This window comes from Aquila chrysaetos, chromosome 2, assembly GCF_900496995.4.
Source record: "Aquila chrysaetos chrysaetos chromosome 2, bAquChr1.4, whole genome shotgun sequence".
Taxonomy (NCBI): Eukaryota; Metazoa; Chordata; class Aves; order Accipitriformes; family Accipitridae; genus Aquila; species Aquila chrysaetos.
In genome coordinates this window covers 52,390,493-52,405,290 of record NC_044005.1, presented here as the reverse complement: position 1 = coordinate 52,405,290, position 14,798 = coordinate 52,390,493, and the positions used below count along the sequence as shown (strand labels likewise).

The 14,798-nt window shown below is 38.0% G+C and overlaps 1 protein-coding gene across 3 annotated transcripts in view; it reads left to right on the top strand.

Annotated features, from left to right (window-relative positions):
* The window catches only part of TRMT11 (tRNA methyltransferase 11 homolog), a 28,367-nt gene extending 15,710 nt beyond the window's left edge, over positions 1–12,657 (top strand). For 2 of the 3 annotated variants that reach the window (XM_030032183.2, XM_030032198.2), the window contains 3 exons: positions 208–339; positions 3,721–3,841; positions 12,102–12,657. In XM_030032183.2, the coding sequence (XP_029888043.1) occupies positions 208–339; positions 3,721–3,841; positions 12,102–12,233 (385 nt within the window). In that variant the 3' untranslated portion in view covers positions 12,234–12,657. Of the gene's footprint in view, positions 1–207; positions 360–3,720; positions 3,842–12,101 lie in introns of all 3 variants that reach the window. The other variant, XR_003925942.2, reaches the window with a different exon arrangement.
* Positions 12,658–14,798: the final 2,141 nt, after the last annotated feature.

The window sequence follows — 14,798 nt, the reverse complement described above, 5'->3', positions numbered from 1 at the left end:
AAGAGCCAGTAGAGGAATTTGGGAAGTCATATTCCTCATAGTAGAAGTTGTATTCCTGAATTGTCTTAGGTAGTTTTGCAAATCTCAGGTAGTGCTATTTTGTGGTTTGGGGTTTTTTTGTTTAGGTTTTTTTTTTGTTGTTTGTTTAACTAAAAATGCAGGTTTTAAATGTGCTTTTATGTTTACACTTGTAAATTTTTTGTTTAGCACAGACAATCACATCTTCGTTTCATCCAGTTATCATCTAAGTGACATCTTTTTTGACCTGTTGAAGTTTGCGGCAGAATATCTGGTGATGGGAGGAAGACTAGTTTATTGGCTGCCGATTTACAGGCCTGAGTATGTATTCTTGATTTCTGGTATGTAGTATATCAGAATGGGTGCTACATTCTCACTGTGCTTTCTTTTGGGGCATAGTAGAGCTGGAACTTCCATAGTACTAGCACTTAAGAGTAATGCTCAGACTTCATATTTCAAAACTTTGTAGGAGGGAAAGCAGATTTTGAAATAAGGTTTTTGGGTGGAGATAATTCCTGACTATTACCGAAAAAACCTTCACATGTCCTTGTAAATGCATGTCCAATGGGTTGAAGTTTAAGCTTAGAAAATTAGACTTTCAAGGTGCAGATAGATTTCTAAGATAGTACTGGCAAGGCTCTTATTAGTATGTGTTTCTACCAGAGTAGTTGATAGAGGTGCACGACAAGGTCCTGTAAGAGAACATTCTTGGCTCTTTGGGGTTTGGCACTACTAATTTAGCTTTCTTCTGAGAAATCAAAAGTCAAGTGAGCAAGAGATGGCAGCGAGAGGCAGGAAGCGTAGGGGAGCAGCCCCGTTAAGGACGAGAGAGGCCAGCAGAGACTGCAGGATGCTGTCTGCTCAGTAGTGCAGCCTGGGATTAGAACTGGGTTTAAAAGGAAAGACGTCTGTTTGCATATCTTACTTCAGCGTCTCTTAGATAAGGTTTTGAGGGGTTTGTTTTGTTTTGGTTTTGTTTTTTTTGTTTTTCCCAAAGCTGTTTCACAGTAAAGTGGGGAGTTGATGTACAGTAACTGTTTCTAAGTGTCTTCCAGATGTAGATTTGCTCTGAAGGTAGCTTCTACAATGTCACATGTTTCTATGTATAGTCAAAATATACTGATACATAAAGTGGTTGTTGTCCCTGGTTTCACCATGGAAATGGCTTGTGACAGTCCTACATACAATTATCACATGCTGTTTTGAAAATTTGGAAATCAGAGAGAGCCATTTCTGTTACATGCTTCCATAACAGAATAGTGCACTTAGCAGCTTGTGGGTTTTTTTTTAATGATAGAATTTGTATCTTAGGCTTTTTTTTCTTGTAAGACTATTCACAAACAAAACAATGAATGCCATTAACAGTATTGTAGCTAATTGTTCAAAATGTCTGTCTATACATGCTTAAACCTGACAGACCATGTGTGGTTGTGAATTCTTAGACTTCCATGTCAATAAACTGTCTTTGGAATTACTGAGTTTATTCTGTTTGTCAAGATACCAGAGCTTTTTGTCTGCTCACTGAACATTGCTAGGAGCATGCTTCCTCAGTACAGCAGTATAAAGTGTTTAACTTTAGGTAACTATGAACTGCACATTCTGATTCTACTTTAGTTGCTGTTTTGGGGAGGTTGGCTATCTCAAGCTCTAGTTGGGATGCCTCTTAAAAAGTGAATTTGTATATACTACTATGAATTGAAATACAGAAGTCACTATATCAGCACAGAATATTAGTGTAGTCACTTTATTTTCAGCTATAATGATGAACACAGGAACAAACATTAAAGCAAGTATGTGAGGGGAAGATAAGATGCTGTCTACTAATATGTTTTGTTATCAAATATCCCTTGGCAGCACCTGCCATCAGGTTTGTGTGTTATTTGAGATCTTTGTGTATTATCTTAACTCAAAAATGAAACAGGATTAAAATGGATGTCTGTTAAAACCACTGCTACTATATTTCTTACTTGATAACGTTCTGAGTTTTACCTGAAAGAATGTAGAAATATATGCATTAATGCTAACAGACAAGGCTTTTTAACAAAGTGATAATGATCTCTCCCTCTGCAAGATAGCATCTTGCTCCAAAGTTTACTCTTTCAATCTGACATTGAAATCATTGTTGAGTCTGAATTCTTTTAATTCCTTTGCAGTCAGGCTTTTATATGGTTATGAAGAGAGACTTTTAAGATGTGGCAGAGTGCCTACCTTTGTAAGAGAAAGAGGCAGTTTGGTGGTACTAGATGCATCAAAAGTCTTGTGTAATAGAAAAAACAGCTGAGAATTAATTTGATTCTCCTTTGTCAGAAGCATGTTCTGACTTCACCTAGCAGAAGTAGTGGCTTGATTCCACACGTGAGAAGCAACTGAAAGGTTGTTTTGCGATCTGGACGTTTTGCAACAATGCAAAGAGGCAGTACTGTTTGATTTTTTTCCTATTTACAAGTCTGTATTTGGTATTGTCTTACTTGTTTAACAGCTCATATTATCTTTAAGAAATGTCAAGATTTCCATCAGCAGCTAGATGGATCCTATTTTGAGTTGTGTTACATGTGACTTCTCTTTCTCCCAGAACAATACATTTACTTTGTAAAGTGCATTCAGAAAATCTACTCCTTCACAGGAAAAATGTGAAGCTCCTCCTTTGTATCTTTTAACTTCATGTGCTAGGTGTGAAAGTTGTTTAGTTCTGCTTTTTAATGTCTGACTTCTGTTGACCCCCAAGCATTGGGGAATCATGAGAGCAAGCATTTTACATGAAATCATAGTCACTGACAATACCATATACCATTTTCAGTATTATGTTGTAACTATTACAGGAAAGTTTATTACAAAAACTAAGACTAAATAGCTGATCTATATTTCAGTATATAGGAAGGATGTCTGTTCTCATACTTATCTTATTAGCTAGGTCAATGCTTCTAGCTCCTGTAGTCCCATGCAAAGCCCTTAAATCCTTAAATTCCTCTTTCAGCATTTGGAGAAATAGAAGGATTGAAAGCAATCTAGAGAAAGCTGTTTCTATAGAAAATAGTATGCTTATGAGATGGGGGCATTTAAAACACTAACTGCTTGCTTCTATAGATAGGATTTAATTGCAAGCCAGTGTTGCTACCATCTGATGTTAAAAGATAATTGATTTTTGTTTCTTCCCTTCAGAAAAAGTAATTACAATGTGATAAACTTGTAACACCAAATTTTGAAGTCCAGGAATGTCACTGTCTAATGAGAGCTGGTTTAATATGTTTTGGAATTGAAGCATAATGGTCTCCTTTTAGGGAGCCAGAGTTAAGTCTGTTGTTCCTGCAACTTTATATATGTTGACTGTGGAATACATTTTTAAAATTACAGCTCTGATTGGATAAGTTATTATTTCTGATAGGCTGAGGTATTTTCTCCTTGAAATGACACAGGCAGGCCTGTGTGCATACATTAACATCATGTAAATACATGTAGGAAATGTGTGTGGGTGTGTCTTTACTGTGAGGTTTTAATTTATTCTACACGTTTTATGTCACAAGATGATTGGAATACATGATGTAAAAACTCTGGAGCACCAATACCTGAATTTCTTTAATAGATTAAAATGCACAGCAACTTTCTAGTGTGAGCCATTTTGTGAAGAATCTGTATGAATTTAGTTTCAGACGCAAGTCTTCCAATTCATGAGCTTACAGCTCTATGAATGTTTATTTCTTCCAGATACACAGAAGAGATCATTCCCCGCCACCCATGCCTGAAACTTATTAGCAACTGTGAGCAGATGCTTTCCAGCCACACATCAAGGCGCCTGATAACCATGGAAAAGGTGAAAGAATTCAAGGTAAGCTTGAATTCTTGATTATATTGTGTAAAATACTAGCTATTGCATTCATGAAAAGTTTGTTGTATTCAGCATTTGATCCTTATTTCTATCACACTTGAGTTTTTTATGATGGGAGTTAGAGCTTTTGTAAAATTGCCACATGTTTTTTTTAAATAAATTGGGTAGTGATTTAGGGGAGTGTTCTGGTTTTGGTCTTTTCCTTTTTCTCCTCAGGTTTTGATGAACTTTTAATCCTGAGCAAGCTGCTTAATAGTGAGAGAGAGATCTTTGAACTTACGGTTACTTGTGAAAGCTGCATATGCTTTTCTTGGAAAACTGAACTCTGTGAATCCGACACACAGAGATGCCTAGATGCCTAAGTTCCCACTGATTCCAAAGTGTAATTTGATGCCCAAGTAAATACTAAATGCCTTTGTGGGTCTTGCAGTACAGATAGACTGTATACAATTCTGTCACTTCATTTTTGGAGTGGTACTTTTTTAGCTTTTGAAATAATATTGTAGCTGTGATATAAGTACAGTGAAGCACATTGGCTTTTTTTTGTTTTGGGACATGCCAAGTGCCTCTCCTGAGGCATTGGGACCAGGGAATATTGCATTCAGGTCTCCTTTGCATTCTTGCTGCTTCTCTCACTTAGAATACTGTTAAAAGAGATGCTCTCGTGCTTTAACCGCAGCCGGCACCATGCAGCTGCTTGCTTACTCCTCCCACCCAGTGGGATGGGTGAGAGAATAAAAAAAACCAAACCCAAAAAACAAAACAACAAAAAACCCCCAAACTAAACCTTGTGGGTTGAGATAGACAGCTTAATAGGACAGAAAAGGAAGAAAATAATAAGAATGATGATGATAATAATAATAATAATAATATGACAATAATAATAATAAAAGAATTGGAATATTCAAAACAAGTGATGCACAATGCAGTTGCTCATCACTCGCTGACCAATGTTCAATTAGTTCCCGAGCAGCGATCTGCTCCCCCCCGTCCCAGGCCAACTCCCCCCAGTTTATATACTGGGCATGACGTCCCATGGTATGGAATACCCCTTTGGCCAGTTTGGGTCAGCTGTCCTGGCTGTGACCCCTCCCAGCTTCTTGTGCCCCTCCAGCCTTCTTGCTGGCTGGGCATGAGAAGCTGAAAAATCCTTCACTTAGTGTAAATGCTACTTAGCAACAACTGAAAACATCAGTGTGTTATCAACATTGTTCTTCTTCTATATCCAAAACACAACACTATACCAGCTACTAGAAAGAAAATTAACTCTGTCCCAGCCGAAATCAGGACAGATGCTAAACAAAGGTGAAGCAAATTGTTAATGAAAACACATGCAAACAGTGAGCAAGTGTTTTTAGTACATTCCTTGTCAGTTGGAAGAGCTATTTTAAATGACAGGAGATACAGTCAGACTGCTTTGTCTGCATGGTGCTTGCTCTAATAACACAGCATGGTTTCAGTACTGCATTCATAATGCTAATGATGACTGAGATTCTCAAGCAACACCTGAATGTTTTTTAAAACATTGTATGTGGAGTTCCGAGCCAGAGCTGCCAACTTTACCAGTAGCGAGCCAAGAGGGTAAATTATGGAAGTTTTTGACATGCATGTCTCAGGGTGTTCATTGGAGGTTTTCTGCAGGAGTTTTATTAACGCCAGTGCTGTAGGATAACATGTTCTAATTTAAAAAAATATATCCACCTTTCTGCAAATAGACTTTCATCATTTGTTATTCTTGTGCATCACCTGTTCTTCAGTACATGCTTTGAGAGGTTCATGTCTGGAAATGCTTAACTCTGAGCACCTGAGTCTAGTTGGCAGGCTTACTGCTTAGATAAAACTGCAGGTGCTTACACTCAGGACTCCAGATGTCTTTTAGGTAATTTAAAGATACCAGAACCCATGTACTGTTTCTGATGATGCAAAACTTTTCCAAATAACAAATACATACTGACTCCTTAGCTAGTGCCTGCTTGCTGTTTGGCATCTAACTATCTAAGATTTTCCCAGCCCAGTGTCCCTTACCTGGGACATGTTTTTTCCTGTTTTAATATCCTGAACAACCTTTGAATTGGATACTTCTGACCCACCAATTACGATCATAAAATTCAATAGTCGGAGCTTTGGCCATTTTTTCTTTTTCCTAAATGAAAGAATGAATTTTTATGAATATGTAAGCATTTATATTTCCAGACAGTTCCTGTCTGCTTTACTAAACTGGTTTGTAACAGGCACTCACAAGTGCCTTTGAATTCAGCTTAGCGTAGTACTCACAAGTGGCTAAGAAGTTTTACAAATCATGTAGTGTCATTATGCAGTCCTCCGGTTTCCCCAGTGTTTGCCACCAATAATGAATTCCAGATTTCACAGCAAATTCGATTTCACTATCAACACTCTAAACTCTTAACTGGAGATTAATTCAATCAGTTACTGAACATGAAATTGGTGGTGCAATTTGATTGTGCTTGTAATATAAAGGAGACCAAAGTGAATGTAAAAAGTGAATAGTTGAAGTATTGATCTATTGTACTTAATCACAAGCATGAAGATCATAAATGTTGGATTAAAAGCCTCACAAAAGGTGGTATATAACTCACTGTCTTGTATGCATCCAGTCTGTTCTATTTAAGTTTATGATGAAATCGTGCCAACTGGAAAAGATTTCTTACTGAACAGAGTTGATATGAATAGGCTTTTCCAGCATGTGCACGATATGAGCAGAAGAGTTGTTTGTTTTTTAACATTTAACGCTTTTTTTGGACAGCCACGGTGGTCATTAGTAACTCCCCTCCTCCCCAATCTTAAATTATGGTGATAATAATAAAAGTGAATGAAGGCAGTTGTTGTAGAGGGCAGCTAGCTGTAGCCAGCTAGCAACTTGTAGTCTTCTAAAACTCTGAAGGCAGAAGAATTACAGAAGTGAAGAATCAGATTGTGGAACGGGAGAGGAGCAAAACAGAAGTGATATGAGGTGAGAGCTTACTAGCCTGATGTATTACTTTTTTCTGTGGACATTAGTGTCCCTTCTTCTGGTATTAAATGGATATGGATCTCCCCAACATCTCTTTAAACCTCAAATAAAACTTTCTAATTGATATTATAGCAGGCAGGACTGTGTGTGAGTCTACCCTCATTGAACTGTGAAGGGAGGGGGTTTGTTTTTTTTTTTGAATCAGTAAAAACACCAGTTCAGCTCTCCAAAGACTGTAGGCATTTTTATGTAAGAACTGAAATACAGCAGTAGTGGAAGAATGAGAAGCTGTTGGCCAAGTAGATTCGTGTTGTAATGTCTGTTGACTGTGATCTAGTAGGAGTCCAGTCTTCTGCTTTAGGTCAGAGGAGGTTTGAACCGATTTTTCCAGCCCAAATCAAGTGAAAATATACCTGCCATTGTGCCAGTTTATTTTTAAAAAGCCTTAAAAAATATAGTTACATAAGGCTGAAAGGTCTCAGTCTGTGCCACCTATATCTGAATTGTCATCATTTGTATTTAAATGTCAAATATCTGGTAAGTGGTTAATCAATAGGAAAATTAGAGTGTAAAAAACTTACAGCATTATTACCACAAGGGTTCTTGGGAATCTTTATCTGGTGATCAACCAGCTGTTTTCAGAAGGGGTGGACTTACTAACAGTGTTTAACTGTAGGCTTGTTTGGTGTTCCCTTTCTTTACAACAGTATGTCTAGCTTTCTGTTTTCTGAGGCTTGTTGATTTTCCCATGCTGAATTATTTCAGCTGTTGCTGAATTACTTGTTTCATTCCTCTGCTGGCTGTCTTACAGAAATATATGGTATCTATTTGGCTGGTACATGCTTCCTAGTTCTGAAGTTTCTCATCAGGACTTCTTAAAAAAAATATTGGAGGAGAGATCTGTAATTGACAAGGGCTACGAGAGACACCTAGAAATTACATAGCAAGATGAAACAGGAAACTTGACTGAAGGATGAATTCTGAGCATATGACTGCCCGTGAAAGGACTCTGGAGCATCGGGCATACACATCCACGACGCTGAATGGGTCCAGGATTTCTGTGTGTCATGGTCACTCCAGAGTCATTACTGGTGTAGAATTTTTCCTACTGAATTTAGCAGTGTCTGTTCCTGGATATGACCCTGATTTGGAAACTGCTCAGTGTTGTTTATAGCTGTATAACATTAGTACAAGTGGTTTCTGTAGCTACTGTCTAGCACCAGATGTAGAGTGGTAGGAAGCTGTGATAAGGCTAGGAAGTTTTTTTTTCTCTCTTTCTTAAACAAAAACTGAATGTGGGTAATTACCCTGGGGCTGAACTGAGGCATGCTAGATTCATAAAAACCTTTAGAATATCACTTAGTATTTGCCAAGATTTAAAGAAAAACAAAGCTTTCTTGATATCTTTAAGCTTCCTCCTCTTTCTTTCACCTCTTTTGTTGCTTATTGGAGATCTGTAACACCTTTTTTAGTGTTGTCTTTAGAACAAATAAGTGTTGAGTTGAAAACTCAAATTAGCTAAAAGCAGTTTGGTAGGGTGCACTTTGACAAGAGCTTTGTTGGTTTTCAGTTGTCACAGAAGTCATCGTAAAACATTTCAGAGCAAAAGTTTTATGTGATAACTGTTGTTTGCAATTAGTCTGCTCTTTTGAGCAGACTTTTAAGTTTTGAGAACTTAAATTATTCAAAGTGACAACCAAGGATAATGGTAAAGAATGACCTGGGATTAACGAACATCTTCAGTTCTGACTTTTACAAATAAAGGAAGCAGTCTTTGTCGTCTTGGTAGTGCTGGCAGACCGGGGAAAGAGCTGACAATGCCAAGTAGGCTGATCGTTGCTGATCAGTCTTGGAAATGATTTCTTGGGAAGTCTTGCTGTTTTGTGTTGAGTAACCAATTACAAACTTTATGCCTTGAAAACTATGTACACTTGTTTTAAAGGAAATAAGTGACAAAAGCTACTCATCCCTAGATGCAGCTGTGTATCACAAGCAGTACTCCTTATGCCTCTCTAAGTATGTCATGTTAAGAGGAGGAAAGAGACTGTCTCCTTTAAAACACTGTGGTTCAACTCCATTCCCTGAACTTAAACTATTTTTTAAAAAAAGCAAGAGAAAGGAAAAAACATCCATATTAACTGTACTGGACAGTTAATGTACTTGAGGGAGAGTTGACACTGTCACTGCCACCCTCCATAAGAGATCTTCTCTTACTGCAAAACATTCCTGTCGGATACTTAGAGTGCATATTCTACCAATTTATGCTACTCAAGATAGAGCTTAACTGAGGATGTTTGACTGGCTTCCTTACTGAAACGAGCTGGTGCCTCATGCCCAGGCAAATTCTAGTCCAAATAGTCACAACAAATCGTTTCATGAAGATTATTTTTGACCAGTTCTTATCTCTGTAGAGTTAAATGCAGCCTATCCCTAGTGTTCAGATTGTACCCATTCAGCTCCCCGTGTAGATATAAAATACCCTAAGTTAGAATTTGTTCGGATCATTAGTCTCTGAAATCCAAGAATTCCTTTTACTTTGATCAGTTCCCATGTTGGCCATAAAACTGTTTTGGCCAGTAAATGTCAACAGTGAGTGGCATCTCCAGGTAGTTCAGGATTTCTTATTTTCTTTTCCCTTTTTTAAGGAGCAATTCCCAATCTGTTATTTTTCTTTAAAGCAATTACCATCTTTATGGGGCAGTCATGTCTGTACAGGGGTGAGGTAGGGAATGGAAGCTCTTAAGCTGGAATGATTTTGATATGGGCCAGGAGCTTCCTTTGTAAGCTCTCCCAAGAAATCCGTGCCTGACTGCAGATCTCTCATCTAGTGAGCAATGATTTGCATAGCTTTTGATGAGGCCTGGATTTACAAAATGGATTCTGCTGTGGAGTGAGGCACCAAACCTGTTTCCATTTGATGAAGGCAGATGGTCCTCTTACAGCTGTGTTTAACTTGAAGTTTGTTGTCTTACATATCATATCCTCTCTTTGCCCTAACCAGCTTGGGGGTAGAGGGGGGTAGTTCCTTTCTTCCTTCCTCCCTTCACCCTGAATCAGCATTTTGTTACTTAAGGAATCAAGATGAATGGTGTACAGATGTGCGACCTCTTAGAGGTTGTGGGGATTAATTTTTATGTTAAAATACTGTTGACCCATATATCATTATCCTTCAGGGTCAAATATCCCATCCGTTTCTCAAAACAAGCAAATTATGTAGAATTATCGTTAAAACACATCCCAAAGCTATAAAAATATATTATAAGTTTAGGTCAAAGAAGGATTTCTGACTTGCAAACTCAGGAAAAGAATTAAGTGCTCTTTTCCTCAGAGTGGTCCTGTATAAGAGACCTGGAGAAGTGGGTACAGGCTGGCTGTGAGAGGAGGGCGTCTTAATTCGTCCCTGTTTCCTGTCTGCCTATAGTAAATTTTTTTTTTTTTCCCCCATGGACATGTTCAAAGCCTGTTGATTATCAGCCTGAGAAAGGCTTTGGAGATGGCAGTCTCTGACAGGTGACCAAAAGACAACCGATAGTACCATGTCTGCAGTAGGGTTTACTGAGGTCATTTTCTCCTGCTATTTTCCAACAGTGCGGTATTTAAATAGAACTAATTTGCTGCTACTGGTGTACATGCTTTACATGTTAGATAGCCACGTGGCACTTAACATTTAGCAAGTTAATTTAAGCCAGTGGCATGCTACTGGTATCTGCTAGGATAGCAGATGAGAACTACTTCATAGGAATATCTCATTGTGTCCAGAAGAGGGCACTTGTACATGCACACAAGCATCTTGCTGTGTTGAAAAACCTTTTGTTTCACTCCTTTAGAGTGGGTATTAGGATATCCAAAGCAAGATGAGGTGTTGATCTTGCTAGGGGAGGGCCTGGAAAGGAATAGCTGGAATAGCTGGAGGGGGAGATTGTCCACTAGGATTCAGTTAATCCTTGCATTGTAATACTTTCATAGTATGAAAATATTGACTTAAATCTACTTCCATGTTCCTAGTACTTATGCTAAAGCGTTCCACAGTAACCGTATTTTCAAATATGAATAAATAACTCTGAACTGTGAACTTAAGTAACGAACCAATCTGTATGTTGCTGCATTGCTTAAAAAGGTTATGACAGTGAGGATGCATTGAGAAGAAACATTTAGCGGAACAGAGGTTTAGTTCTGTCGTACGCTTGTTTTTATTTTCTCTTTGCACAGTTCAGTTGTTCTATGTGAGGCTGCTTATCTCAGTTCCATCTTGCTATTGAGCATAATAAACTGACATCAACCATAAGTGTAAAACCATTTTTAAAAGTTGCCATCAGTTTTCTTTAGCACTCAGATTAAAGTGTGATGTATTGTTTATCTTACAGTGTTGATAACATTAGTTGACAAGTATCTTAATGGTATAAAGCCACAGTACATGATGAACTAAACCTTTGTATATATAATGGGCCAATTTTCTAAACTATGTTCTTGGCTGATGTCAAATAGGTATTATGTGTAGGGATTTACTGCATCAACTTTAACTTTCAGAAGTATGTGAATACTGTACAAGAAAAAAATCCTCTGATTGCGCTTCGGTTACTGTAGGAACTCATTTCAGTCATTTGTGTTCCTCTTCTGTTTGTATCCACCTTCCACAAACCTCTGAGTGGTTGAATTCTCCAGACGGTATTTTTTCTGGAAACTAAACTTTATATTTTCCTTTATAAAAGTCTGTGTGGCATATTACCTGTGCTATCATTCATTCATGCAAGGATTGGATTCTGGTGATGTTAGCTGAGATATTTCTAGTGATACAGTGCTGTTAACACTTTAAGTGTCTGGTACTGACAACGTGCATCATTTTGCTGTACAGAGTAGAATAATGAACATTTGAATGAGTACATAAACCAAAATAAAACACCAACAAAAACCCCTTGTCTGCTTACAGCTTGCATTTGATCAATGTCAAATGAGAATCCATTGCATACGGAATTTCATTTCTGTTAAATGTTAAGACTTTGCAGTAGGATGTATATGTTCTTGTTAATCCTTATGGAAGCCTTAGCATTCTAATTTTTAAATTCTTTAATCAATCTAGTGACTTAAATGTTTGCCATTGAATTGTAAAAAAAAACAAACCCCAAAAAAACCCCAAAAAACAAAACAAACAAACAAACAAAAAAAACACCAAACCAAAACCAACTTTACTCTTGCTTGTAATTCTTTGAAAAAGTTTGGAGGAAAACCAATGGCAATATATGCTGAACATACTCCCATAAAATCTAATGCTTGCATTTTGATACCATGCAGGATCAAGATCAGCATTCTTACTTGTTGGATGGTCAATATATGCCATACAGGGGACACAATTCTTTCCGTGAGAAGTATTTCAGTGGTGTGACAAAGAGGATTGCCAAGGAAGAAAAAGACAATCAGAAGTAAAATATAATATAAACAGATTAAAAAATGAGGAAAGAATGAAGATCGTGTTTCTTTGTAAGGACATCTGGATATGAACATTCATTTGGATGCTTCAGAAAAATAAATACTGCTTTTAATTTTAAAACAAGATGAAACCCACAACACAGGTTGAGAGCAGTTCTTTTTAATTAGCTTTGTTTATAGCAGATTTTATTGTACAAGCTTTTTGAGTCTTATTTAATTTATATGTGTACTTTCAAGTACTAATGATGATTGACTAAAACCATTATTATTGTTCTTTCACCATTAACGTTTACAAAAAAGTAGTAGTATTATTTGGCTTCTTAAACTGTGAACATCTGGCTGTTTTAGAAACACGTGGTGGTGATCGTTTTCATTTGTTTTGTTTTTTTGTAAATGGTATACAATAAAACAAAAGATTGTTGTTGAGTTTTTTTTAATTGTTGCATGCAATAACTGCTTGTATGAATTCCAGTTGCTCTGACTGATGCCAGAAGTATTTAAAACAAACAAAAACCACAAAGAAACAAATGTGGGTATACCCCCCCCCCCCCCAAAAAAAAAGCCCCTGTGACCTGACAAACTCTGGAGAGCCTATTAAACCCTGTGAAGCCTGTCCACATCTGAAGCTCATCTGTACCTTGGATTTGCTTTTGCATTCCTAAACCTTGACTCTTGGTCAAGCCAACTGTCTGCAATTTTTGGTTCAGAAACTGATAGTTAAAGCAGTTAACAACAACAGCATAAAATCAGTAATGGTTCCCTAATGGTATTAAACCTAATCAAATCTTTGAAATTGAAGCTGCATTTGTTAAAGGGCAAACTTTGCTGAATCCACACCATGTCCATCATGAAAATACCTCATTTGAAAACCACTAAGCCCATTAATTCAGGATGTTAATGGTTCTTCTCGTTTTGGTGGTCAAATATTCTTCAGCAGGGCGTTGGTGAATGTATCTACTTGCTCCGGCCAGAGGAAGCCTCGCTTCTCAACTCGCTGTAAGTCACTGGCTGTGGTCATGTTACAGTCGTTGTAGATTATAATCTTGAAGTGCCTCTCCAAAAAATCAGAGATACCTAGGAAGGCACGAGTCATTGTGTATATCTGATCGAGTTCATTAACGGACTCTGCTTTTCTGTGCGTTGCGGTCCTCAGCTGCAGCAGGGAGAGCTCGCATACTCAGTGACAACTTTGTCTGACCTTCTGGATCTAATCTGTGGTGTGTTAGGAAGTTCTGAAATACTGATTTATTTTCTGTGTTTCCATTGTAAATCACTTTGTTTTGAGACTTTTAATGTCAGCCATATAATAGTTGTTCTGGGCTAAACTTGGAGCAAGATCAAAGCTCAGAAAATTTTTCAAAAGCAGAATTTGAATTGATCATTTTCAAATATTACATCAGAAAATTACTGCTTCTGAAAACCTGTCTTCATATAACTTCTGACTTCAATTTTAGCATTAAATTTGGCATTCAGCTTTTATTACTTTACAAATTAAAATTACTTTCTGTTCTTCATAGGCAAGGAATTTTTCAAGATGGATTTATTATGCATTTGTAACTTCATTTTCATAAAGGTTACCCTACATAGACATGATCTAAATGGTTATACAAGATGTAAGGTAGTGGCAAATCTGGCTCTGTCTATTCAAAGAGAATGATTTAGTTTATTTCTTCTCTGCCTGGTCCAACTTTTAGTCCATTCAGCAGCAGCGGTGTGGCCTCTGTTTAGCAGTTCATACATAACAGCTCTATCATTACTGAAGAATACCGTTTTGAACAGAAATTGTAAGTGTATTTGGGGTACTGCATCAACATCCGCTAATCAAAATAGTTTAGAATTGAAATCAGATGTTCAAGCTCTGCTGATCCCCAACTTTAAAGCTATCATTTGGAAACATTTCTGATCTTTAAATTTCTCCTCGCTTAACGTTCATGCTCCAGCCGATTGTATGTGCAGACTTGCAAAGCGGAGGCGTTTATAGCTGCAGAGCCATGACACAGTCCTTGCGCTCGCTCTAGCGAAGGACTGACAGGCGGGTGAGTTATCCTTTCGGCAGGATTTGGCGATCGGTGGCCGCGGTTTCTGGCGCTTTTGTTCGATCTGGTTCCATTCAGTCTCTTTCCGTCAGGTTCCAGTTTCCTGATGCTGGCAGGGAAGGGTCAGTTCACGAGCCCGCGCTGAACTCATGCCGTTGTCATTCTCTCCTTTGGGGTGGTTTGTGCCATTTTCCAGTTTTGAAAAATAAGTGTTATTTTTGGAGCACTTTGTTGCGCTGCAGCAAATTGGATGGAGGAAGGAGCTGAAAACGGCTGTGAGGTGATACGGGCAGAGGCTGTCTCATGCTGCCGGGAGCGATTTGTTGAGGCGACAGAGGGAGAGCGTGTCTTCTTTTCACAGAATCCTTTTACCCGGTGGCGGTGTTCCTGGCTGCCAAGCCTCCCACATAGCTGTGGGAAGAGGAAGCAGAAAAGTAGCGGAAATCGATTTTCTCTGCATTAATTGTGCGCCCTACCTGCTATCTCTCTCTAATACTTTTTTTAATTAGTGGCCAGTTTGAACAAG